The following is a 26,427-nucleotide window of genomic DNA, read 5'->3' as shown; positions in this document are numbered from 1 at the left end:
AACTGTATTCGATCCAAGTGGATCTTGATATTTTTTAACGCGAATCTTACAATACTCTCAAGTGCAAGTCAAGATTTAAAATAGTTGCCATCGATAATACGATGTTTTTAGATACTAATATTTTTTACGCTTTTTTTATCAATCACACATAAATTGTTAATAAAATCTTATAGCAAATGCAAAAGAATTACAGCAAATTTCAACTTAGACTGTACGCAACTTAATGTGACATTAATATATGAAGTGCTCAAGATAAACATGCTCCAATTTCGAATCGGCGATCATTATGACGTCAGACCATCGCGAACGAAACAAATAGACAATTTGTCAGATAAATATAATAAATGTACCGCTATTTTCTCCTTTCCTTTTTGAGAAAGTGCTTATTGCAATTGCGATCCATTTAAAACGAGGGAATAACATGAAATACGCTCCAATATCGATTAATCGCGCTACGCGCGTGACACTCGAAAAATTCGTGCGGCTAATTACTATCGCGTATCTTAATTAATCCAGCCCGATACTTCCGATACTACTCGAGTGCATTCAATGCACTTCAGACGCGGAGGATGCGTCTTGATAATTAAATCGTTCCAATGAACGCGGCGTCGACTCGACGCGCAGCAACGCATGTCGATTGCAAATATCGAAAGATCTATTAATTATGAGCGCACGCGTTAATTAACACATCGCGCACCGATTCATCATTCCTATATGCAACTCGCACTCGATTGGGAAATCTCGCGGAAAATTCCGACAACCTTCGCTGAGAACCACGCGAATATGAGAAAACAAAAAATCGTTTATAGTCGACTGATAATTATCGCGTATCGCTCATTTCCTACAACACGTAACTAAAAAAATTTTCATACCGTAGAGAACGAGTAACGACGATACTTTATTCTTCTATAATCGGTAAATCAAATCGCATTTACAAAAATAATATTATAAAGTTTTTATGATTAAAAATATTCAAATTAACTTGGTATTTTGAGTTATGTCGTTGTAGCAAATGAGCGATATGTAATCTTAATTAATCTACATTTATTAAGTACAATAATTTAATCTCACTTTGATTTTACAGCGATAATCTCGGTATCTATAAAGCACGATAAAGACAGTTCTCGGATTTATGTTTTATGTTTACTAATTAAATCAGTTAAGTCAATTACTATTTCATAATTTACACGCAGTAAAAAAAAATTAATTTTTCTATATTTGCGCGATAAGTTCAGTGTCAAGACCACATAATACAGATAAAAATTGTATTTCATTATAAATTAAACACGAACCATCCCAATTAGGAAGCGATATTGCAATATATTGTTGTGTGTTACTTTCGAGCGAATGTTTATATGCTTTTCCCCGGTGTGTTTACGTGGAAGCACTATACCGTGCAGTTTTTTTCCGCGGATACGACAGCCTTGCCGCCACGTTCGCGTGCTCTTTAAGCAGCGATATCGAGGATCGCTCAATTCATTAAAATTGCAATGAAAAATTTCTTCGACTTCGCCAAGTATAATTGCCAGCATTAAGCGCTTGTTTCACTCGGATACACCCCGGAGGCACAGTCTGAGATATTTAAAATTCGCATAAGTTGATAACGACGTGATATACGCAACGCGTCTCGGTTATAAATCTTTTTTTCTACTAATTACAGCGATAAGGACGTCGTAAATCATCGAAATAATTGGCCGCGCACGGTCAGTCACGCATTGTGTACGATCCTATTTACGTGTACGATCCTTTTAACGCCTGTCCGTGCACATAGAAGGGCCTTCACGACACAGCTATTAAGTTCTCAAACGCATCGAGCGAAAACCGATCCGGAAAAACTCCTCGCTGCGACATTTAGTCACGCTTAATCGAGCATTAAATGTGATACGACACGTGAATGAGCTCCGAGCTGTAGCCTCTTTAATCATTCCCCCTCAATATTTTATTTTACGTGTCCGACAAGTCTATCAATTTGATACGTATACGCAAATACAAAGAATCCGACAGATAAAATAAATCAATTAAATTAATTATTTTTAAACTGTCTATAGTGTTATCTTCTATTTATACAAATGTATTATATATATACATGATCAATAAAACTTTCTATTTTGTTTCATTCGTGTGTTTTGAAATAAATTCACATAAGTGTGTAATACATGTGTACTAATTCATTACATATTAATTACAACTTTTCATAGACATTAAAAATAATGGAAAATATACATCCAGATATTTTTTTAATTTATTATTAATATTATAACTATTTCTCTTTTTCTCCTTTTTTCTGCTATAAATAAAGGCTTTGAAAGATTAAAATAAAATTGGTATGCTAAGAGAAAAAAGATCACATTAAAGTATTTCATGTTAAAAAAAATATAAATTTTTGTATGTGCAGTAAAATTATGAAATATCTTCAGTTTCTGCTTATATTAAAAGAATATGAGTATTGAGACGTCTTGCACCAATTTTTCTGGAAAAGTAGCCAAAATAGAAAATCAAACGCAAACCTTAAATAGGATTAAAGGAATTAAAAAAAAAAAAACAGTACAAACTGATGATTTGTTAGTCATAAAAAGGAAGTAAAGAGTAAATGGCGTTTTGTTCGTCACGAATGCATTTCAAGAAGTGATAGCGCGACGACACGCGGAGAAGATCGCATCACTACACACTCGCTTGCGTTCTACCGTGTGAATGGCGAACAGTTTCTGTGCACAAGTCACTAAACAAATGTCAACGCCATCCGGCATCTTTCTACGAAATATAAGAGTTCAATAAAACATGAATTCATTTCGAAAAATTATGATTTAATCTCACCTTTCTTTAGTGTAGTAAACTCATAGAATTTTATATCTCTCGTTCTCTTTCAGAGCATGAAAAATTGAAGAAAAAGTAAAGTTATTTATAAAATAATTTTCGAACATTTTAAACGAAATAATAATAAATCATTATTTATGAAAATAAATATTTTTTTAAGTCTCAATCATTTTTTAAGTGTATGCAATCCATCATTGTTAAAATTTTTATTAAAATTTGGCTTATATAATTTGCGAGTAATAGTTAACATTTTCTATTAAATATCAAATTGTGAATATTGATTGCAGTCAACAATACTTATCAATTTTATTCCATTTTTAATCTTTCATTGGGCGTGGTGTATCTAATTATCAGAGGTGTATCATTTGATCTAATAACAAGTAAAATATTTTATATTTCTTGCTTGAAATTAACTTTAGGACTTTTTCCACTACCAGAACTCTCTCTTTCTCTCTACTACGTCAATCATTATAATGTTAATTGTGCATGTGTGAGATGTCAAGAGCGCATAAAAAAATTAAAATAAAATATTATATGTGTGTGTAAGGATCTATTTAAAAATAATATATCACTTCTCTTAATTACAAATTCTCATATGTCTTTCAGCAAAACAGATAACCGTTTCTCTTGAAATTGAAGAAATTTGTCGAAGAGAAAAATAGCGGCACTGAGAAAAATTAACATCGGCAGATTTCTCTTACAAAAAAAACCCAACTTCCTCCGTAGTGTTGCATTCTGGCGCAGAGACGCGTGGAGGACCGCGCCGGAAGCGCGGCTCGAAACCGAAGGCTGAAGGCGCGGAGCATCGAGAAGGAGAATCAAGGACGACGCGCAGGAGAGACCTACCAATAATAAGACTAAGTGGCGTAGGTTAATTGCCGAGATTCTCGTTCGAGCGGGATCTCTGCGACCGGTAGCGCGGCGAGCAACGGCGTAGAGTGCGAGAGAAGAGGAGCCTCGGACGTGTGAGAAAGGCGAGGGAGGTACAGCCTCTGGGGAAGATCTGCTATCTGGAGCTCCGGAGGGTACCAGAGTACAGGGACTATCGCACACCGCCTCTCTTCGACGCCCCGGCGAATTCACCTCTGGGGCCCGGGGGACTTTGCCACCTTATTCTTCTTCTTCTTCCATTTCTTACACTTCTTCCTTCTCATCTCCTTCTTCTTCCATCGCTTCTTTCTACCTCGAGGCGAGGGAGGCACGCACCACGTGCCTACTTGAAAAATCAGCGCAGTTACCGAGGGCCCTAATTAATTTACATAGAGAGCGAAGGAGGAGGAGGGGAAGGATTCCTCACGGGTTACTACCCGTGTTACTCGGATTAATGTTGCCGATCGAATGCGAAGCTGTTAATCTTGTTAACAGCTGCAACGCTCGCCGAGGCGCGAAAGACGCTTTTTAATCGGGGGCTACTTGTTTCTGCGGAACGGAAGTCGTTGGCGTCGATAACTTAACCGGAAATCAAACCTCGCAATCAATAGCCAAAGAGTACAAAAACGGAAACGACAGTGCGATTCCATTAATGTTTTTAATGTCACAATATTTTGTGTACTTAAACGACACGATTGAGCTCATCGTTAGACTTAACTTCGACTCTTATGATTGCCAAGAACAATTGTTGTACTAAATAAACATACATTTACGTGTAGTAAATATTTTATCAGCACTATTCAAATAAATATTAAAATTTAGAAACGTTTCCCTCAGTGTGGTATTAAAATTTTATTCCTCCTGCCACCAGTTCTCTAACAAATCCTCTAAAAATAGAACATAAATAAGCGAATAAACAAACTATTGTTAAGCGGGCCGAGATCTATTATTTCTATCTTAAATTCCCTCAATTAATCCCACACCTTAATTATTCGTTCCCACGTGATTCCCCATCTTAATTATTCGTCACAAGTCACAGTTACGATCCTCTCCATTTTTGTCTACATAAAAAAAAAACGAAAAACATAACGAGACTCTAAACACGTATATCGCAAATAGCGAAAGCGACGGGGCGAGGAATGAGGAAGGAAAGGACCTTACGAACGCGGGAACTCCCAGATATCGGAACAGATCGGGGCGACACTCTGTTGGGAAGAGCCTCAGCAGAGATCCGAGTCCCGACAATGAATACCTATTAAAATGGTGTGAACAATGCGCTGCGGGTTAGGTCGCTGCGTCTTTCGCGCGCGTGCAAGCCTCGGCCCTGCGGTATCGCAGCTGCAGCAGCGAGCAACATAGCGACATAACGGCAGCAACAAGAGCGCTAAGTAGAAGACCGGGCCGCAACCTCGCGCGCGGGTCCCGGGTGATATACTGCGAGATCCGCGATATCGCGCGGAGGTAGCCAGCAGCGTGCAACGCACGTACACAAACGGACGAACCAGCATCACGGAGGAGGCGTCCTCCTCCGCGCGCGTTCAATCCGGATTCGTGCCCGTGCATTACCTTGCATACGCTATTGCGCCCCGTTGTATCTGCCATCTCGCTTCCTCGCGTCCTCTCGAAACGAGGATCGGCCGTTCCCGACTCGCGCGCGTACGACCATCGACCGCGCCGTGTGATGCCCACCTCTTCCGCTAATGGACTCTTTCCCACCCGTTCCTCCTCCGTTTGCCACTCTCTTTCGAAGGAAACGCCGTCTCCTAGTCGTGCGCGTTTAGCACGACAGTCGTACGTCTGTAGTTAATTGCCCCTATTTGCAGAATCGGAAAATCCCCAAATTTTTAGATATCAAGAAGATTTTAACGATTAAACATAACAAACGATGATTCAGTACAATACTAGTGCCAATATCACATTTTTTGGACAAAAATTAGAAATAACTTATTTTTTAACTTTTTATTTTAAATGCAAGATCAGTTTTAGTCACATCTTTTGACAAAATTTTAAAAAAATTTCCAAAAGAAATATTTAATATTTATGTCTTGTATTTAAACTTTAAAAAAAAACCAAAATTTTTATTAATTATATTAATATTCTGAAAATAGAAGCATTAATTTCACAAAAGTGATAATCGTCGCATTTAAATATTAAAAAACTAAATTAATACAATTAATAAAAGATAATTCAAAATAAAAGCAAATAAAGACAAGACAAAAGAGAATATAGAAATCTCAATTTAAACGAATAATAGTAATAAATCTATTCTATTTGCTATGTTTACTTTAAATATAATTTTATATTTAAATAAACTTTATAACACAATCGTTATTTATTGATGATAATTATTATATCCTCGTACAATTTTTTCAATTGTAAAATTAAGAATTATTAATGGAACAAGCTACTGTTATAAAGAAACTCTTGAAGCAAAGGCCATTGCAATAGGAACTTCATTGAATAAATAACCTCTTATACATATATGTATACATTAGAACTGACAAAGATACGCTTTAAATGGCATTGATGCAATTCGACTTAACGTCAAAGAAAGTGAAAAATGAATGCAAAGACAATCTCATTTTTTCCGCCTATCCCGATAATCCCCGGCGTAAAATCAATGAGCTCGATTTCACGTTGGCGCAGAAGTCACTTTGCTCGTCGCGAGATTGGAAACAAGGGACGAAAGCACGGTGGCGGATAATGGTAGAGGAAGAAGACGAGAGCGTCTACCCATTATTCCGCGGCGATTCTTCGATTGGCCCTACCTGATTGCGATTGCAGATGAGATTGCACACCCGTGGTGCAGGAAGGCGTTCTCTCGCTCAAGTTGCATAATTTCTGCATTGCAACCGAACGTATTACTCGCAGCAGCGAATCAGTTCTTTCCCTCTCTTTAGATGCAAAGTACGACAAAAATAATCCCGGAAAAAATTCTCGTTAATTATAAATGAGAATTAAATATCGTTCATATAAACGTTTACTTTATCACAATGCTTTTTTACTAATTTTCTCGTTAAATAAAATTCATTCTAATATATTAATTCTTAGCATTAACATATAAAATATCAATTAATCTTTCAATGTTTCTTATTTATGTTCTTCTTTGTAATCTCTTATTATGAGAATAATACTGCATTTAATGGTTTAAAGAATATTTTTCATTGTATTCGAATAAAAGATTCAGTTCCGATACTTTATTCCCGTGCAGAACATGATTTTGATATTAAGCTATCAGTCAATGGATTGTCTAGAAGAATGATAGGTAGGTTATGGACCGCGCATTGTTTCCGGATCATATTGTCTTGAAAACGTAATGAGTATCTCGCGTGCTAACGGAAGATCATGATTAGTTGTATGATAATGGTGTTCATAGCTACAACTTAAGATATTTGTTGTCGGTATTCTGCGTATATCAGCTATCATCATATAGACGATGAGGAAAAAATACATTAATAAATTACATTAATTCTATCATCAGCTTCTGATCTAACGTAATTATTAAGTGAGCTATTAATAAATGTACACGTACAATGTATGCAATATGCTTCTCGAATGCAAACCGTCAAATAACTCAGACTCGTATAATCTAAACCGGATTAGATTTCTGAATGTAAGCCGTATTATTTTACATATTTTATTTTAAATCTTTATATTGTATTTCTCACAGAATTGTGTGGGTAAAATTCTCACGAGATAATCTTACAAGAAATTCTCACAAGAAATATGTGGGTAAAATTTATACGCGATAAATTGCGATAATGTACGCACAATGTAACTCCGAATACTAACCTTGAAAATAGCTCTTGGTGCGGAGGTAGCTTACGCTGAGTCTGAGGATGCTCAGTCGATCCAGCTTGCTGAGGATATTTTGCTCGAAAGGAAGTAACGATGCCAGCGTATCCAGCTCGGCGTTTAGTCGCTCTCGATGCCGCTTGCTGGGATTCGACTTTGTCACCCCGTCTTTCTGTGGTGGTTTTAAGCTGCAATCAGACAAATACACATTTATGTAATATTTATATTAATATAAAGTTTAATAAATTGAAAGAAGAGAGAGAAACTAAAGATAGATTCTTTGACAAATGCGTTATGTTATAAAAATACATTGAATTTTAAAAGAAGAAATAAATAACAATGCATTTCTTCGAATAATTTCGTATTATTCTTTAAATAAAGAGTAACAGTATTATTTACTCTCTAAAATCTTTGGAGTGAAATCCCATTCTAAAAGTGTGAAAATCCTGCCAGTCTTGATAAAGAGTGGCAGGATTTTTACACTTTTAGAGTGGAATTCTTTTAGATGAAATTCCACTCCAAAAAATTTAGAGAGTAGTAAAGAAATTGATTTAAAAACCGGAGCGTTTCAATAGATATTGCACATGTACATTGACGATGCATTAGAAATCAAAACGCTCGTTCTGAAGCAAAAAACTTAGAACTGCAGAGCAAAAATATAAAAAAAAAAAAAAAATCGACTTCAAATTTTAAAAAATATAATTAGTATTAACGAAAATCGCTGTTCAACAGAGATTGCAAATAAAAATGCAGCGAAGCGCCGCTCTATAAGTGTCGGGAAGACTCGTTGCAGTTTGCTAAAAATAAAGCTGTTGCAACGCGTGGCAATCAACGATCTTGCTGGTCCGTGGCGCGATGAGGGTTCAATAACCAGCGGGCTTTTGTTCCGAGTTCCATGACTAGGGGATTAACTTTAATAATCAATTCGCGGCAGAGCGGCGGCACGCCGACCGTTATGTGTGCGCGGATTTACATTTTACTCTTCATTACTGGAATCAGCGTGCGCTTCTCGAATCGTTAACAACAGGCGGCCCGTGTCCCGCAGGATTTCGATAATTAAAAGTTGCCGGTGTGCCAGCCGGACTGATTGACACCCTGCCGACGCGTAAGTGCATCCACTCCGCCAATGTCCTTAGGCGAGGATACGCATGCCAGGCTCGTAATTTGAAGTATTTACGTCGGCGAGCGGACCGCTCGATTCGGCGTAAAATGTACGAGTTATTTTAGTAGATGTGACAGTGGTAACTGACGAGTACGGCTACTACATGGTGGCCCGATCACTGGCAGGTTAATATCTGACGTAAATATCTTATAGAAACGTCTTCGTTCATCTAATATCACATTTAAGGAGCAAATTATTTTATTTGTTAAGTTAATCTTAAAAAAGTATTAAACCGTTTTCTTTTCTTGTTGGCAAAATAAGCAAATTATATATACAATGTAAAATATATGAGTTATCATAAGTAAAATTAACTGATGAATCTTAGAAGATTATCTTTCAAGAAATTTCGTTAATTAATAAAACAATCTTTCGGGATTAAAATAAAATACTAAAAAGACTCACAGACGTTGCGAAATTTTCAACATTCTAAAAATATGCAAATGAGACAGTGAAGAGAAGCGACGTGTGACGCCGTGGTGTCGGCAACTTACAAAACATTAACATGCAAACTTCATTTTTAAGCATCGCGCTGTCTGCGTAATTAAAACGTGAATATGAAAGCCATTGACACGCATCATGACACATAATATGACACGCAATCCAATAGCAATGGAACGCTAACGAAATTAACATTGTAATTTCGAACAAACGAAGCATATAGAATACTTAAAAATTGGCAATAATATGTGACTGTAATACCGAGAAAATATTGCGTATTAGAACCCAAATATTTGCTCAACTATGGAAGTTAACATCCAAAGTTAAAAGTATCATTGGAACTCGTAATGATAATTAAGTTATTAGAATATTAATCGCGAATATGGTTTTCTTTATTGCAGCATTATTTGCAGAGAAAAAAAAGTCAAAATATCCAAAAGTAAATGTAAGACTTGTTTCCTTCGATATTGGTCGTAAAAAAATTTTGATGCGACAACAGAATATACATTTCTGTGAGATACAACTCATTTTTCTTACTAATTGCTAGAAAAAAAATTTATTCCGCTTTCCATATTTAAATGAAGATTTATTTCAGTAAGATAAACTTATATTTCACAAATAAATTTTTAAATATCTTTTTCTCTGTGCACGCTTATGGAAATACAAGGCACTCTGTAGTAGTTCTAAGTTTCTTTGCTCCAAAACGAGCGTTTCATTTATCTTCAATTACAAATATTTCTCTCTCTTTTTAGTCACATGATCCAATACGTCCATTGACTCTCGCTGCGTTTAATGCACCGTAAGTTATGTCGTTAACGACTTTTGCGGTTTCCCCGCCATCGACTACCCGCGGAATTAATATGTAAAATCAAATTTTACGCATCTGGCTCGGGACTGTTTGTTTAATTGAAGCGCTCTTTCACCATGGGAAACGACGACTACATCACGAGACCAGAGGGCGGAATACTCTCGGACTCGTCAAAGACACCGCGCTGACCGCGCGATGGCCATTCTCGCGCAAGCCTATACTTAGGAATAATTATTATTCTTACGCAGTATATACATATATTTAACGGCCTTTGCGCGGCCTTTACTTGTGGTGCTCCCGAGGAGCCGGCCAAGGCTGTGCAAGAAAACGAGATGGACACGTCGGAATGGTTCGCGGGCAGGACCAGTTCTTATCGCGGGTTATTAAGAAAATAGTGTTAATGAAATGTCACTGTGAGTTCTGCCGCTTCTAGAGACGCTTCGTTCGAGATCGATGCCTCTCATTTCCCGGCTTTTGCACCCGTGCATCTTGTGTTGCACTGCATTCATTCGCAAAAATACCAAAGTATTTATAAGTAAATATTATAAAAAATGTTAGACATAATTTTCGGTGAAATTATTCCAATTGACATTTTGTTTAAAGAAAGATTCGTAAACATGTGATCTTTAAAATATTAAGAGAGTTTGGCTTGCAAAGCGATACAAGCCTTACCTATACCTCACACTTTCACTTTTGTTATTTTTATATCTTATTGCTCGGACTCTGTGCGTTATTAATTTATTCACTTATTTATTATAGTATTAACGTTCTTTTTTTTGTAATTATAATGCGTTTCTATGGGCATTTTTAAAATAATTTGTTTTGCAATGTGATAAATATTTTTAATTTCATTGTACAATTTAATTTTTCAATAAAAATATACAATTTTCTTCATATTACACCATTTTAAAATTTCATAGCGTATATTATCTTTATACATGTTGGTATTAAATCTCTTAAATAGATACAATCTTTAAAAATATAAATCTCAACAAAGCTATAAACTTTTGTAAAAAAAAGATTATCTTGTAATACAAAGATACATGCGCAAGCAGTCTGCACACGATATTGAAAATTGCTTATGATCACTCGGGAAAAAAATTGGAGAAATTATCTTATATCCTAACAGATCAGAAAAGTACCTGGAACTTTTTTATCCCGAGAGACACTTTGGTATTAAGATTGAATTATTAGAGATAAGTTTCATTTATTGAGAAGTCTTATAACTTAAAAATCAATGTAGTAATATTTATAATCAAATAAGTATTAACATTTAATGATTTAATATTGGCTACGAAAAATTCAAGATATAATAAAAGAAATATTCTTATTATACTTTAAATCAAATTTACAATTATTAAAGGCTGTAGGGGCCAAGCTAAGTAGACGTGCTAATATAAATACTATTCATATAAAAACATTATACTTTAATATACTAAACGTTTCAATCTTGAATTTGGTCATCCTCAGCAGGCAAAATGTACAAAATTAATTAACAGATATATAGATAAAAATCAATCACATTACACGGATAATTATCACGGATTGTAGTGAGACGAATTGTTAATTAATTTTGTACTACCCAGCTTGGCTACTACAACCCTTAGTACTTATAAATTTGATTTGAAATCTTCAGAGCGTTACCTTGTTGTATTATTGTAATTTTTTGTTATACTTTAGCCATAAACACTATAAATTCCAACCTATTATAATTACATAATTATCGAAACTCCATCATTCTTCTTATTTTATATTCTCCGTTATAATATCTGCGCTTGGAGGGACAGTTTCGAAGCAGCCCACAAGTTCGTTTTTAGAAGCATATGGGTCCAATGGACCCAACGGAGGGGACGTAGGGTTAATACCGGACCCACGCAGCCGTGGTGCCGCGCCTGCCCTGTCCACGGGCCCAGTAATTAGCTTTGTTTTATCGAGGAGGAGGAGAAGAAGAGCGAGGAGGAAGGAAAACGAACGTCCGGTGAAACGCTAATAGCATTCGAATAGGATTATTCCTCGCGGACCTCCGTCACTCCTCGTCCCGGATAATGGATTTGGTGTCGTCTAATAATTAATAGAGTGCTTCTTGGTGCGGCCGCGTCGCGCAGTATACGACCGACAATCTCATTCATCACGCCTTCTAACCCCTAAGCATTTTAATTAACAGCATCGCTTTTTCAGGGCGTACGCCGCGCTCACCGTTTTCGAAGATTCGCGGCTTTCGAAGACAATAGTATCTTCGTCTGTCTAAAAAATTACGTCCTATAAATCGTCAGTTGAAGAACATTGTGAAACGCACGAGAAAATTGACTATGCTAATTAAAATAAAATTTTTTTCACACGCAACATTAACTTGTAAATCCTATTGCTAAAAATTAACAATAAAAAGAAAAGCGCAGCGTGATTTGAATAATGATTTTAATTTCGAATTATATAATTCAAAATTGCAATTATGTTACATTATTCTTTACAAAAATTAATACTTTGACGCTTTATTACGTAATGTAAGCACCAAGAAATAATTGCTTACGGTTGTTCTTCTTAAAAACAATAAAAAAGATTGTAAATAAAACCAATTTATAATTTTACGTATTATTTATATGCAGATTTAGCTAATTAGTATTTAACTGAGCCTTCTAATTACATTATTAACGTCAAAATTATTCAATCGAAGTCAAAGCGATATGACGTGAAAGTAAGTCGGTCAATCTTGCATAGGGCAAAGCCTGCTTACGCGTATCGAAAAAAATCTATGCAGTGAGAAATCGTGCAAACGTAACTGCATATGGTATGAACGCGGACCATGGCCGCGTGGGCACGATCATAGCTACCTCGGAAATATAAACGAGGCCCAACGCTATAGCATTATCTGTAGGTGCATGGTAACTGTACCTCGATGACAGATGGATAAAAAAATTATAGATCCGAAGGAACAATGCGACGCGTCCCGCCTCTGAAGAACATACACGCCGTTATGTAATCGACAACACGCCGCCACTACTGCACAGAAATACGTTCTACATTCGAGACCGCTCCGATCTTGTTAACTTATATTGGGAACGGAGTCAATCTACCCTTTCGAAACATTAATTTCGATTAGACGCGGTGTATTATTTTATATTATTTTCATACCTGCTTGGATTCAAGTATACGTTTCACCTCGCGCGAATGAATGCTTCAATAAATTGAAATGAATTCAATTGAATTCGAAATTTGATATTTGCATTTGTTGCCACGCGCAAAAAAGCATCAATTTTACTGCCAAAAAAAGCGATCATTCAATTAATATTTTTAATAATCTTTAATAATAATTATCTTTAACAAAGAAAATTTTCTTAATAACTGTCTTAAAATATACTGTACTTATTACCATGTAAACCAACAACTCACAAGCAAAACTTACTTTTTGAAGAATAGTACAAAAAAAATTTTTTTTAAGAAACATCAAAATATTAGCAAATCAAATTTTTATTTTAACTTAATATTCTTGAATAAAATATTAAATTACTAAGAATCAGAATATATTTATGATAAAGTGATGATGGATTTATGGTTATATAAACTTATGAAATATTTGTGAAATAAGAAATATCTAATTAATTCAAGTGGTTTATAGTACATATCTTTCCGCGTGTACGTAGAAGTTTATTTTAAATGCGCTAAGAAATTCTTTGTAAAGATAACCGTTACTTAAAAACAAAAAATAAAAACTTGATTGATTTCTTAGCACACGAGAATGATATTATTTCGTGTGCGGCATAAAACGTAAGAATAACGGCTCGATTATTTCATCTTGAGTGCTTATCGATTATTTCAATCGAGCTAGAAGTGACGCATGATTCTGGCCCGGCCAGGTAGGCCAGGTGATAACGTGTCAAGTCCTTGCGCCCCTCCCCGATAATCCACACGCGTAACGCATTTGTAGCATTAGACCAGTTGCGTAGATGCGTATCGACTCCGCGAACCGTGACACTATAACACACTCGAAACATACGCGTGTATATACTTCAGACTCCGCTTAATGGCCGGCAATGTTACCGCGGTCGTTAAGGAAAGGTCTCCTGGCAATTTTCATCCCAGAGCACTACCAGGGTAATTTTCGACGGCGTTTTCCTGGAGAGACAGGTTCACCGACTTTTCGAAGAAAATCGCGCGAGAGGCTCCGTGTGCCGGCAAAAACGCATTCCTGCATTATATTCGAGCAGAATGCGTTTTTTTTGTGACTAAAGAGGAAAAGCAAAAGCAAGGCAATTTATCCTACATTGTAATATAAATCAACATTAATTAATAAGAACTTATTTCATTTCATCCGTTAAATTTGTAAGAATTATTCACTTATATCCGTATTTGTAAAAAAATTAGTAAATTTTTTCACAGTTTATGTATAAGCTTTACGGTTTATATATCACGCGACTTGTTGCGATTTGCATAAATTTAATTTAGAAATCCTTTTGCAACAATAACGTGTTACAACACGTGTGTTACAACGATCAGAAGACAAATTTCCTCGGTATCTGCAAGTGCCGAAAACGTAACTGTTAACTAGTAATCGATTGTTCGATTAGAAATTATAAATTGGTCGCATTCTCTCGTCGGCTAATTCCGTAAGCGACTGACTGATTAGAATTAAATAACATGAGTTACAAGGTGGCGCGTTCAGACGGTCGGAAGCTCTCACCGCACGCCATCCTCGAATCCATCAGGCGGGTAAATCCCAGTCAAGGTTGCCTCGGTGCTCGCATTAAAGCCTGTTTTGTACACTGCCATCTTCCGCGCGCACGGAAAGCGGAAGACGAGTGGACAAAAAATAGCCGATGATTCGAAACTATAATCGATCGATATTTCAAAGATTGAATAAACATGAAAAAAAAACAACTGCACTGACAAGAAAAACAAGATCAAAAAGCATTTCTCTAAAAATGACCCATTGACTTAACTTCTCTATTATAGAAGTTTAAATCTTTAAAGGATCAAATAGAGAAACAAACTTTATATTCTTGCAATACTTTGAAATAATAAATAGTTTGAAATAATCGCGTTACGTATTATTTTCTTTTCTAGTCAGCTTTCTCTTCTATCGTGATTGAATTATCTTTAATTCTATTGAACTATCCAATCTTCTCACGTACATCTAATTTTTCAATGGCAGTCGACGTGTATTTGAGATAGATAAATACATACGATACATTGCTCGTAATAATATAATATTATTAGCTACGTTTTGTTTATGTGTATTTGCTCGACGCTGTTCCGCGACGAGGGCAAGAACGAGGGATTGGTCGTTGAAATGAAACCAGGAGATGCGCAGGCGCCACCGAGGGTGGGTCCACTATGGATTTTCGAGGGTAGATACACCACCGGTCGAGTTCCGGGGTGGCAGACAGCATGGGGTAGCAATGGAAGCTCCCGCCGCGGGAGGGATGGTCACCCCGATAGCCGCCGCGTACGGGGGTGATATATACCCCTCAAAGAGAGCGTAAGAGAAGGGTGGAGGGAAAAGCTACCTGGGAGTGCTCGGCTTCGACCTTGGACCGATCCCTTCTCACGCGAGAGAGGCGATGGCAGCTAAAATGGAGCACGTTGTCTGTCGTTTCCGAAAGATGGATTGTAAATGGAATAGAGCGTTCGCGACTAGTTGGCTTGTGTACTACATTGGTGCATCGAGTGCTTAATTTAGGCCAGAGAAAGAAAGACGCTCTGTCATTGAGATAATCACATCAGTCTATCGGTGAGAAGATGAAGTTTTGAACGACAACAATCGTATTATTGTAAGTTTTCTGATACCTAATAGGTTTTAATTTTCATATATTTTTATAAACTATGATACATTAAATTATTGGAATCATGATCATTCGCTGCGATAATATGAATAATATCATCAGTTTTATACGTAGGTAACAGTATTCCAGGGGTTAAATCATGAATAAATACTATCGAACGTTATAATCTTAAATTAATATGCAGACGAAAAGAGCAAGGAGCTCTTTTCGTGTATATTTATTGACTATATATCCAAAATAAATTATGCATGCCAAAATGTCTCCATCGCAGTTAATTACATTTTACACGTTGCTGGCTTTTCGTATTCCGTGAGAGATCGGAGAACCGATTTTATCGAATCACAGATCCTACGGGACGATATCGTAGGGTATCGGTCACGTGGCCGAAAAATTATGACTTGCTTTACTGCGGATAATGGTTCAGGTGCTTTCCAGAGACACGTTCGCGATAATTACATTCTAATGGAAAAGTGAAAATTCCGTTCCACCGGAAATGACATGCGCAACCGGCTGTCCATCGCCTCAAAAAAATATCCGATTGCATATTCACACAATAATGAATAGAAACCCAGAAATAAACGCATGCATTTCAGCTCCAAAATGTATTTCTATTCACATTTTTATTATATTGTATATATATTCAATTATACATGAACAAAAATCAAATAAGGCAGTTATTACAACATTGACGTTGGTAATAAATTAGAAAATTCTAGTTAATAAATTTCCCTCTTTCCTATTTCCTTCAAATTTAGTTATTATTTCTATCCAGAACAGAATTTTATAAAAAAAAATAAATATTTATTGATATTAAATTATCTCGTCGTTATTCGTGCAGTTTGCAGTGATAAATCGTGAACGCGTATCTATTTCTTGTTTAAATTGTAAAAGTAAACGACATAATAAATATCGTAGCACAATTGTCGTAGTCTATTACGAAAGATTTAACGGTCCGTAACTGACAGATCTCAACGCGAGACGGGGCATTGAATCTAATAAGTGACTATCTCCAACGCGATCTGGAGCCGGTAACAATACGCTGAATTCACGGCTGCATCCGTTTACCCGGTTCAAAAAGATTCTCCCAGCGTTCATTATGCCGCGTTGAACCTGTTTAGAAAAACACTGCACATTATGGTAAAAACGCTTAACCCTGTTGGAAAATAAAAATTACGAACAGCCGCTATAAATTACTACTGCCATGTAAGTATCCTTCATCACGCCACAAAAGGCGAGAGAGTGTCGAAAAAGCATATCCTTGTTATCGCGATATGCTATCGAGTGCGAGTAAAGTGGACATTAATCCTGTATTGAAAATCAATTACCCAAATAAAACTTATTATATCCAAATAAAACTTATTATTCGAACACAGCTGGCACTATTTTTCATAATTTCGTAAACGTTTCTCTTATAAGTATGTTTCAGTGTATAACCCCATGCTTCAATTAAAATACATAAATATTATGCTGAAGAAAAAAGTCAAAATATCAAGAATTAAATGCTTCTTGTGATGCTATCTTCGATATTTCTTAATTATAATAAATTGATATTAATGACTAACATTGCTGTGAAATATTCTATGAAATAACATATATTTTTACAAAATATGTCCTAATTAAAGAGATAACACGTAGCTTGCGGAAAGATAAATTATTTCCTTACCAAATATGTATAAATTATTTATTTATTAAAAATAAAACTTTTATTTCGCAATATTTAAATAAATAATTTATTATAAAAAAAATACTTCAAAATTTAATTGTAAAATGTATATTTCATTTCAAAAATTTTATTTGTAAAAAACTAACCAATTAATAAAAAAATAAGACATTTTACAGCAATATATACTTTATCATCACAACTACAATTTTTTATAATCAATAAATATAAAAAAAGATCACAAAATATATTTGATTCTCAATATTTCTACTTTTCTTTTAGTGTAAAAAATAATAGATATACATTTTTAATTTAGTTTAATTATTAAACTAATTAACTATTAACTAATTTAGTTTAACTATATTCGAGAAAAGGTTCCTATTATTATTAAATTACGTTATTAAATTAATGCAAAAATTTAAAAATCTAGAAATAAGCTCTTTTCTTCTCTTTCTCTCTCTCTCTCTAAATTCGTCTTATCGTTATTCCCTGGAAAACTGTATTTCTCCATACAAATAAGGTGATGCTACTTAAGAATCTCGCGTTTCGCGAATAAAAAGATACGTGTAACTAACTTTGTAAGGATGGACTTGCTAATGAGTAATGAGCACTCTTAATAAATTGCGAAAATTGCTATTTACCTAGCTCTACAAAATCATTTCTCGCAGGTCAACCATGCGTGGAGCGTGAAAACGCATTCCACGTATCGTTAGCAGCGCAGATCCCGTTTCCAGTCCACATAACGCAAAATATTCCATAAAGGTTTACTTCACGTATATATTTCACTGTGAAAAATTCCAAACACCGAAATTATCATCACAAATGTCTATTTATCACCATTCTAATAGCAGCAGAAACATGATAAAAAATTGCCATGGCAAATAAATGTCAGAATATTTCAACATGATATAAACTTGAAAGATTAAGTGATCTATTATATCACGATCATTTATAAACCGTCCAGAGACATTCGGTAAAAAATGCTGTCAATCAACGCGCGTATATTTTTTCATATATATATTTCAATAAATTTAAATTATACAAACAATATCCCCAAAATTAATGTACTTTTTAAGTAGAGATCAAAATTGATATTAAATTTCTATCTTATCACACACGTCGCACGATCATCCATCTTACGAGCAGCTCTCGGCTGGGCCAGAACAGGTTGCGCACAGCGTCGGGGATTACCGCATCTCGTCAGCGCGGTCGGCGCAATTAATTTCGCACAACCGCGGCGATTATAATAATTAACTTTTAGGAAGCGGTAAGAAGTTCCGCGACGCTCTGGTTCGGGACGACTCTTCCGGCGGCGCTTATCCACGTGTAATAGCATGTAGCACCATACGTCTTCCACACGCGCTAATGTGTCTAATGCGGCGCGCGTGTAAGGAGAGAACAAGATACTTTACGCTCCCGTTAATATCACGCGCGTCTCGGAATATCACGTATAATATGCCGATTATACCACGGATCGTGCGCCATTACGTGAGGCGCGGGCTGTTGGTCGCGCTGGAAAAGATCCTGCCGATTAAGCCCTAACAGGATATGAAATTTTACGTTGAGAGGAAAATTTGTGAAATTTTAATAAATATTTGAATAGTTGCAATGAAATATTTACTTACGGTACATAAATATTTACTGAATAAAAAAAGATATTTAAATTAGTAGTTCTTATACTAAATAATTATTTATTTACATTTAGTAAATATTTCATTGTAATTAATTAAACAAAAATATTTATTAAAATTTAGTATCTCATTTTTTCTCTCAGTATACATTCTCAATGCAAATACAAACCGATCTTGAAGTCAACTCGTTATTTACACACCCTTATGTTTTAGACACATTTTCTTAAAATTATTTTCTCGTTACCTTTATTTCCACTTTGACTCTAGTTGTTTATACTTTATTTAAAAATCAATAAAAAATTATTTAGGTGCAATATTTTCATTATTGCATGTATAAATGCAGTACTAGGCTGTAAACATTCTAAAATTACACTAAAATTTTGAAAAATTGTACAAAAAATTTAAAGAAAATATGTAAACTTTCTCAATATTTCTTAAAAATGTTCCAATTTGTATAAAAATTTTAGGAAACATTTTTACCATTATCTAGTGTGTAGACTTAACTGCTTAACCGTTATCAATTTAATTGCCATCGCTTTTCTTCAAGAGGAGATCACGGAGAGAAACATTAAAAATATTTTATGTTACGCCAACAAACATGTGTATAATTGTGCACCAATACTGTAAAAACAGATGTGCTAAACTATGTTGAAACAACATGATTTAAATCACGTTAAATCGCTTTTCGTTAAATTAACCCGCCAGTTTTTTGTGTTAAAAGTAGACACTTTAACTTGAAGCATGTCGTTTCAACACATCTTTTTCGCAGTGAAAGCAGAGCTTCGAATTAAACCGACAGAAATGGCCATTCCGGCCGAAATTGTGCAGCCCCATTGCGGAGAGAAGACGCGCTGCGTCGCGACGCCCGAGCCTCCCCTCGTCCAATGCGGCAGCCTTATGCGGCATCGTGGTTGCGCGTCTGCGATGCGCGTGCAATCTCTCGCACGACGCTATGTAGAGCGCGTAACTAGCGTGACAAACGGAATTATTATGCCAGCACAAGCGTGTTATCGGGATGATGCGATTCCGCGGTGCCGGAACTAATTGAGTATAGAAGTCCGCGACATTCTATCGTGGGGCATCGCACTTTGGGATGATTGACGCGTGGATTTGGAGCAAAGCGATATCACGAATCGATTAGGGTCCATCGAGAGTTTTATTGCAATAAATAACATTAACAGTTGAGAAGTCTAGAAAACGCAATCGTAAGAATTTATCGAAAAACCAACGTAGATCGTATCATCGCAATTTTATCGAAATAATAATCCAGATAGAGGCCTGATACCTGCCTACATTGAACGAGTCCATGATTCATTTGTGATTAATTTTTTTTTTTTTTTTAATACAACTGACAGTTCTAGAATGATACAAACGTTTAAAAACTTTAATTGAAGTTTAAATGTGCAATTTTGTATAACATTCTCAAATAAATATATTTTACAATTTAATGCAGAAGTGAGAGATTTAATAATGTAAATTCATTGGCTTTTTCGTCGTATTTGTAAATCACGAGATCAGTAATCATCCATTATGCGTTATCGATGCAAAGCTACTCGAGAAATTATTCTGGTCTGAAGTCTGAACATGATTTTCAGGGTACGAACCATTCATACATCAGCTCGTTATCCGCTTCTCGTTATCCGTCGCATTTGGCATTAAATTACGTGCATCAATTCACAACATGCAGCAAAAACGTTCACATCGCTCTCGCACATTTTTCAAGATTAATTCGCTCATTTTCGCTCGATAAGGAAACATTTCGTTTAAAAGACATGTTCTTTCCAAGAGACATACTCAACACTGAAAGAACTGATCAATAAATAATTAAAAAAAGTTTCAAATAATTTTAGATACACAGACAAAATATTAAGAATATTCGACAAAAACAGAAGATAGATTGTATAATTAGTTTGAAATGTGATTTTAAATAAAACACGAATCAAAATTAAGGCAACGTATAAACTTTTAACAGAATGTTTGAAAAAAATTTTTACTTTTTTCAAAATTAATATCTTTACTGATATCAAGTACCATTAGGAAAAGCATCTACAATAATCAGACACATTTTAATATACATATATCGCTAATTTGCTGCAACATGATTTAAACTTGTCATTTCTGAATTATGTGCAAAAAAAGAGAATTCTGATGAGAATTCAATATACTAAATAAAGAGCTAATAAGAATTTTATTTTACCATTTAGCATCAATATATCAAATTATTACCCAGACAGTAAATAATATTTGCGATAAATACTCATAATTATTTATAACTGTTGTTTGTTTTTCAAAATATTTTATAAATATTTTATACATGAAGGAAAAAACTCAAAATCTTTATATAACATGTATTATTAAATTATAAATTAAATATTATATACAATATTTATGATAAGTAAAAGAATTAATAGTATCTTATAAGAATATTTTATAAACATTTTTATTGTGTGTGATATTTATAATAAATCTTTATAATTTGTTCAATCTAAGAGATCACAAAAGTATTTATAAAGTATTAATAAATATATTAGTAAATATTTATAAAATATTAAAATAATTATAATAAATATTTTGTAATTCTTTTATAAATATTGTGTACTGTCTTAGTACATCAAAATTGCATTTAAAAATACTATTACAACATTTTGATGATTCCAAACGGAAAGTTTCGTTTTTAAATTATGTCGTTGAAGCAAAACGATATATAATAATGTCTTTCATCGAGAAAGGAGGAGGCGAAGAAAAAGGACACGCTATGACTTTACAACATTTCAAACACCACAAATCGAAACGAACGTTTTTGCGCATCGCGAATTTCTCGTAATTGTTGAACTCGGTAGACATTGACGTTCACAATATTTCGAGCATGCGTGGCGTGCGTGCGTGTGCGGGAAACACAAAGTACAGCCTGACGCATACGAAAGTTTCGTGCCGACCGCCGGCTGCAATTGCATTCTCGACGCGCTGGACAGCGTATTGTTTGACGTCGCGGCTGAAAACCACTAATTCGGGTGTTTCGGGCATTCGGCCGGCATTCGGTGCGGCATATGGCCGATTGTTTGGCACACAGGATGTCGAAAGTTGTTCCGCTGCCAAAGTCACTTTCTTTCCTTCTGACCGATACTTACGAAACTCTACGTCTGACTCGAAGTCCGACGCGTTTCCGTTGTGCTTTTTTTTCTTTTTTCTTTCTGTATTTTTTTTTTTTTTCCCCTGATGCAACAGCGACGGAAGAATAGACAGGTCACCATGACTGCTGTACGTTTCGGTATGTTATTTTACGCGAGGAAAAACGTATATAAAATAAATCCTATGTCGTAAATTTGTATAAAAATCTCTGTTGTATATAAAACGAAAAATAAAAAAAATATAAATTAATAAGAACATGAAAATAAGTAATGACTACAGCTGATTTTAGTGAGTAATTAATAAAAAATTAACAAATAACAAAATCATGCTCGCTTTACTTACAAACGTAATAAATCGAAGATTAACAGTCTCAATAATGTAAAATTAAACTAAAACGTCTTTAATGTGTAGATATTTCATTTATTTTCGAATATATTCTGTAATTATTCTATTTTAATTCAAACGTTTTGACTTGCACAGAGTTTTAAGTGTATAACGCTCTTCGAACAGAGCATTATACACTTGTAAATATCTTATCTTAGAATTTTATCAATCTGATTCTCGTTTTGACAATCTCGTGAATGATCGGATTCAACCCACTCTCAAATGAAGAATAGATGATGTAATTTTTACACTTGGCCATTTTGAAGTTTTATCATACCGCACTGACTATTCAAGTCCGTATTTTTGTTATTTTATATATGTAAATCAAACGTTATTACATCTTTTAGGTTTGCGCAACGCTTGCAAAATAATAAATGGATAGGAAAGCAATGATCACAATCGAATGTGGAGGGACAAAAAAGACGATTTCCGGGGTATCTCTCCTCCGCAATTCTCGTGATCAATCACATTCGAGTTACGACGCTTTCGTAAGAAAAAAAAGGGCGTAGTAGACGAGCGATAGGTGAGAGAAAAAAAAACGTGGAAAGGCTACTGGATACTCTTGATAGGGTAACGGTAGGATAAATTAAAGTCAGATTAGGGCAGCTTCAGAACATGGCCGTGCGCCTACCTGGAGCACACTTAAAAAGTCATTAGCGGATATTGGGCTGTGCCCATTTCTCCCACACTCGGTGTTCGGAAACAACGAGGTTCGTAATTCTCGTTGTGCTCTTCCTCCATAAAAATTAAAAACATTCCCGTATGAGAAAACGATCATAATATTTATCCAACATTTATTCGATTGCCGATTTACTTGTATTTTCTTTGCGAATCTTCCTCTACTTAATGTGAAATTAATGAAATCCACTTAATATAAATTTAAATATTTCAAATTATTTTAACAATTTCCCATCAATCTTCTTCAGATAAAATTGCATACGCTGCACTGCTACGTTGCATCAAATAAAAAAAGTTATGCACAAAGCGATTAATACACAAGAAATTCGTTCAAAGTTAAACTGCCTTGCTTTCTCACGGCACGCCGGGGAGAAGAGGTTGAAGATCGCTGAGGCAAAGTCTCCCTTGCATTTGGATGCAGCCCACGAGTCGTTCGTTAGATACCACTGATTTAAATTTCGCGATGGGGCAGCTATCGAAAAGACGAGTGATCCCGAGAAGGGCTTGGTAACCGCTGAAGAGCATCCGAATACCTGAATACATTACTCGATGGAATGCTAATTGCGAGGCACTTTTATTACGATTACACGTTAATCACCAGACACCCGGTCCCCGATAAATCTTTTTCCTCGCATTTACGAATCAAATTTTTCTCAAATATGTACAAATTTACAATTATATAATTAATCAATTATACATAATATAAAATTAATTAGTTTTTGAAATCAACCTCGCGTCGACAAGCAAACCGTCTTTGACGTAGACAGTGATGGATTTAGAGCAAGGACTCTATGCGACAGGACATTTCAAAGAGTTCTTTTTTAAAACTACACATAAAAAAAGAACATTCTTATTTTGAGAATACCCTTATTTTCGAAATGTTAAATATTAAAATAAGATTACATAGGCAAACCATACAAACGTAACTTGCTTACACAAAGAATTTTGTATAGTTTTATCAAAAAAATTTTATCAAAAAAAAAATATTCTTATTATTCAATAATAATTTTAATGAATTGAGAAAAAAAGTATCAAATAAAAAATATCTTCTAACTAAAAATGAGAATCTTTTTTAGGTATACTATTATTATCAAAATAATCATATTGTGCTCAGATAATTATTATAAAATATAAATATAAATATAAAATATAAATATAAATATAATATTTTGCTGAGATTTAAGATCAAATTTTTTAAAGAAGATTAAATAATGTACAAGTAAAATTATCATTATCTCACATATAAGCAAGAATATAATTGCTAGAGAGAGCATATTAGTTTTTAATTTAACATTGCTTTTTCTGTGTATTAAAGATACAGAATATCGAGAATGGAAAAATAAAACAATTTACATTACTGTTTAAAGTCAGCGTAGCGATCAAAAATTTTTGCTCGCCAGTAATTACGTCTTTCTAAAGATATAGGTAGTTATAAATTCACAAGTCGTTTTAAAGATCCATATCAATCACAGCTTTATACGATCGCTTAGACAGTTTATCGGTAAATCCACCGTCGCCACGTCGGGGCGCGTGAGTATGCAGTATGCCGATTTACGTAGCAACCGGGCGGCGAGTTGATTATTGCAGAAATCGAAGATATCACGGCGTGGAGATCGGCGCTCAATTCCGTACAATTAACGAAGATCCGTGAGGCCCCTCTGCTGAACGTCCCACGTCTTCTTGGCTTTGTTTACGATGCTTCTCCGGCGACGTTATTCCCTCCACTGATCCCTATCGGCCATTTCTCGCCGCGCCACGACACCACGGTTTTGCACGGATTTCCGCAAATGCGATTCCTCCGCGCAAATGTGCGACAGCAATGTGGAAATCGTAATTTTTAATGTAAAACGCGATATTACATTGCATATTAGATGCCATCGCGACGCACGTTGCTACGCAAAAACTATAAAGGATACAACAACCTCTTTCCAGTAATCGCTTCGCTTTGAAATTATTCTATTGCAGAAACTCTCTCAGAGTGAAACTGCACGATATTTACGCGGATATCCATTTATATCTTATTTTTTAATCGTAGCGCCATAATCGGCTGTAATTTCTGCTATATCACTTCGAAAGAACGGATTCCAGATAAAATAATTGGCATCGCGCGTTCACATCCAAAACAAATAAAATAGTTCACATGAAAAATTAAGATATTTAAAATTAAAATAAAGTGCTAAACTGTAAAGATAATTAAATATAATTACACGTTCTAATTACTTTGATATCACAAGCATCTGTTACTTAGAAATCATTAATTCAATGTGTGTTTTTTTCAAGCTTTCTTTTCCGGCAAATTGGTAGAAAGCCTCTCTTTTGATTCGTTGAACATCACTATATTCGTATCTAATTTGGAAAAATATGAAGTCGATATGAGAACGTCACGCAAAACAAAATGCTTTAATTTTCCACAAAAACATTTATATACTAAATGCACACAGAAAAAAAAGTCATTATACTTGACTAAATTTTTCAACTTGATTAAATTTTTTCAGTTTCAGTATTTATGTATTAATCAAATTTATAAATTCTGTCAATTTAACAACTTTTTTTCTGTTAAAATCGATTTTTTTGTTATATTTTCAGCATTTAAAGTGCTGCAGCAAGTATACAGTCATATTTTGAGGGAAGAAAAAAAAGGTTATAGAAAAATGTGCAAAGCGAACATACGCATTTGCGAATAAATCTAAATGCGTAAATGTGATACGCGTCAATCCGTGAACTAACGCATAAATCGGCACGCAAGACACTAATACCTTATTACGTGCAAATGCATTCGCAAAAGTCGGCATCCAAGGGGAGAAAAAGGTCCAACGGTGAAAATTGATCTCTCGAAATCGATAAATCTGTCGCACGGATCTTTAATCAGATATATCGGTCGCACGAATCGACTTCGTTATTTCTTAGGAAATGGACGGCCTCCGTGTTCACAGTGGGCAGTTAATGAATTGCCTTTTTTTCTGAATTTCCTGTCGCCGGTAAAATACTTGCTCACAGTCTAGTCACCTCGACGTGGCTGGCCATCGAAAACGACTAAATTATACCGTGAGTTTATAAATCGCATTGGATCGCTTGAAATTCGACGAACGCAAAATTCGTGTCCAAGTAGCTAATTATATTGATTTGGACTGATTGGATTCGTTCCTGTTGCTTTTTAATTTACAAAAACATTCTTTTTTACCGCCAACATGTTAATTTTGAAGCTTGCATAACAAAAACTGATACAAATTTATAAAGATTCTACTTCTCTAGTATCTATTGTTATTTATAAAAATTAAGAA

General features: G+C 35.0%; 1 protein-coding gene across 6 annotated transcripts in view; it reads right to left on the bottom strand.

Annotated features, from left to right (window-relative positions):
- LOC105204695 overlaps positions 1-26,427 on the bottom strand; it is a 288,926-nt gene that overhangs the window by 148,780 nt on the left and 113,719 nt on the right. For all 6 annotated transcript variants that reach the window (XR_005574404.1, XM_039447320.1, XM_039447319.1 and 3 more), the window contains one exon: positions 7,477-7,667. Coding sequence is in view for 3 of the 6 variants with exons in the window: in XM_039447315.1 (XP_039303249.1) it covers positions 7,477-7,667 (191 nt within the window). In the remaining 3 variants the exon portion in view is untranslated. The remainder of the gene's footprint in view (positions 1-7,476; positions 7,668-26,427) is intronic.

The sequence above is a fragment of the Solenopsis invicta genome, chromosome 3, assembly GCF_016802725.1.
Source record: "Solenopsis invicta isolate M01_SB chromosome 3, UNIL_Sinv_3.0, whole genome shotgun sequence".
Classification (NCBI taxonomy): Eukaryota; Metazoa; Arthropoda; class Insecta; order Hymenoptera; family Formicidae; genus Solenopsis; species Solenopsis invicta.
This window is presented reverse-complemented; position numbering and strand designations above follow the sequence as displayed.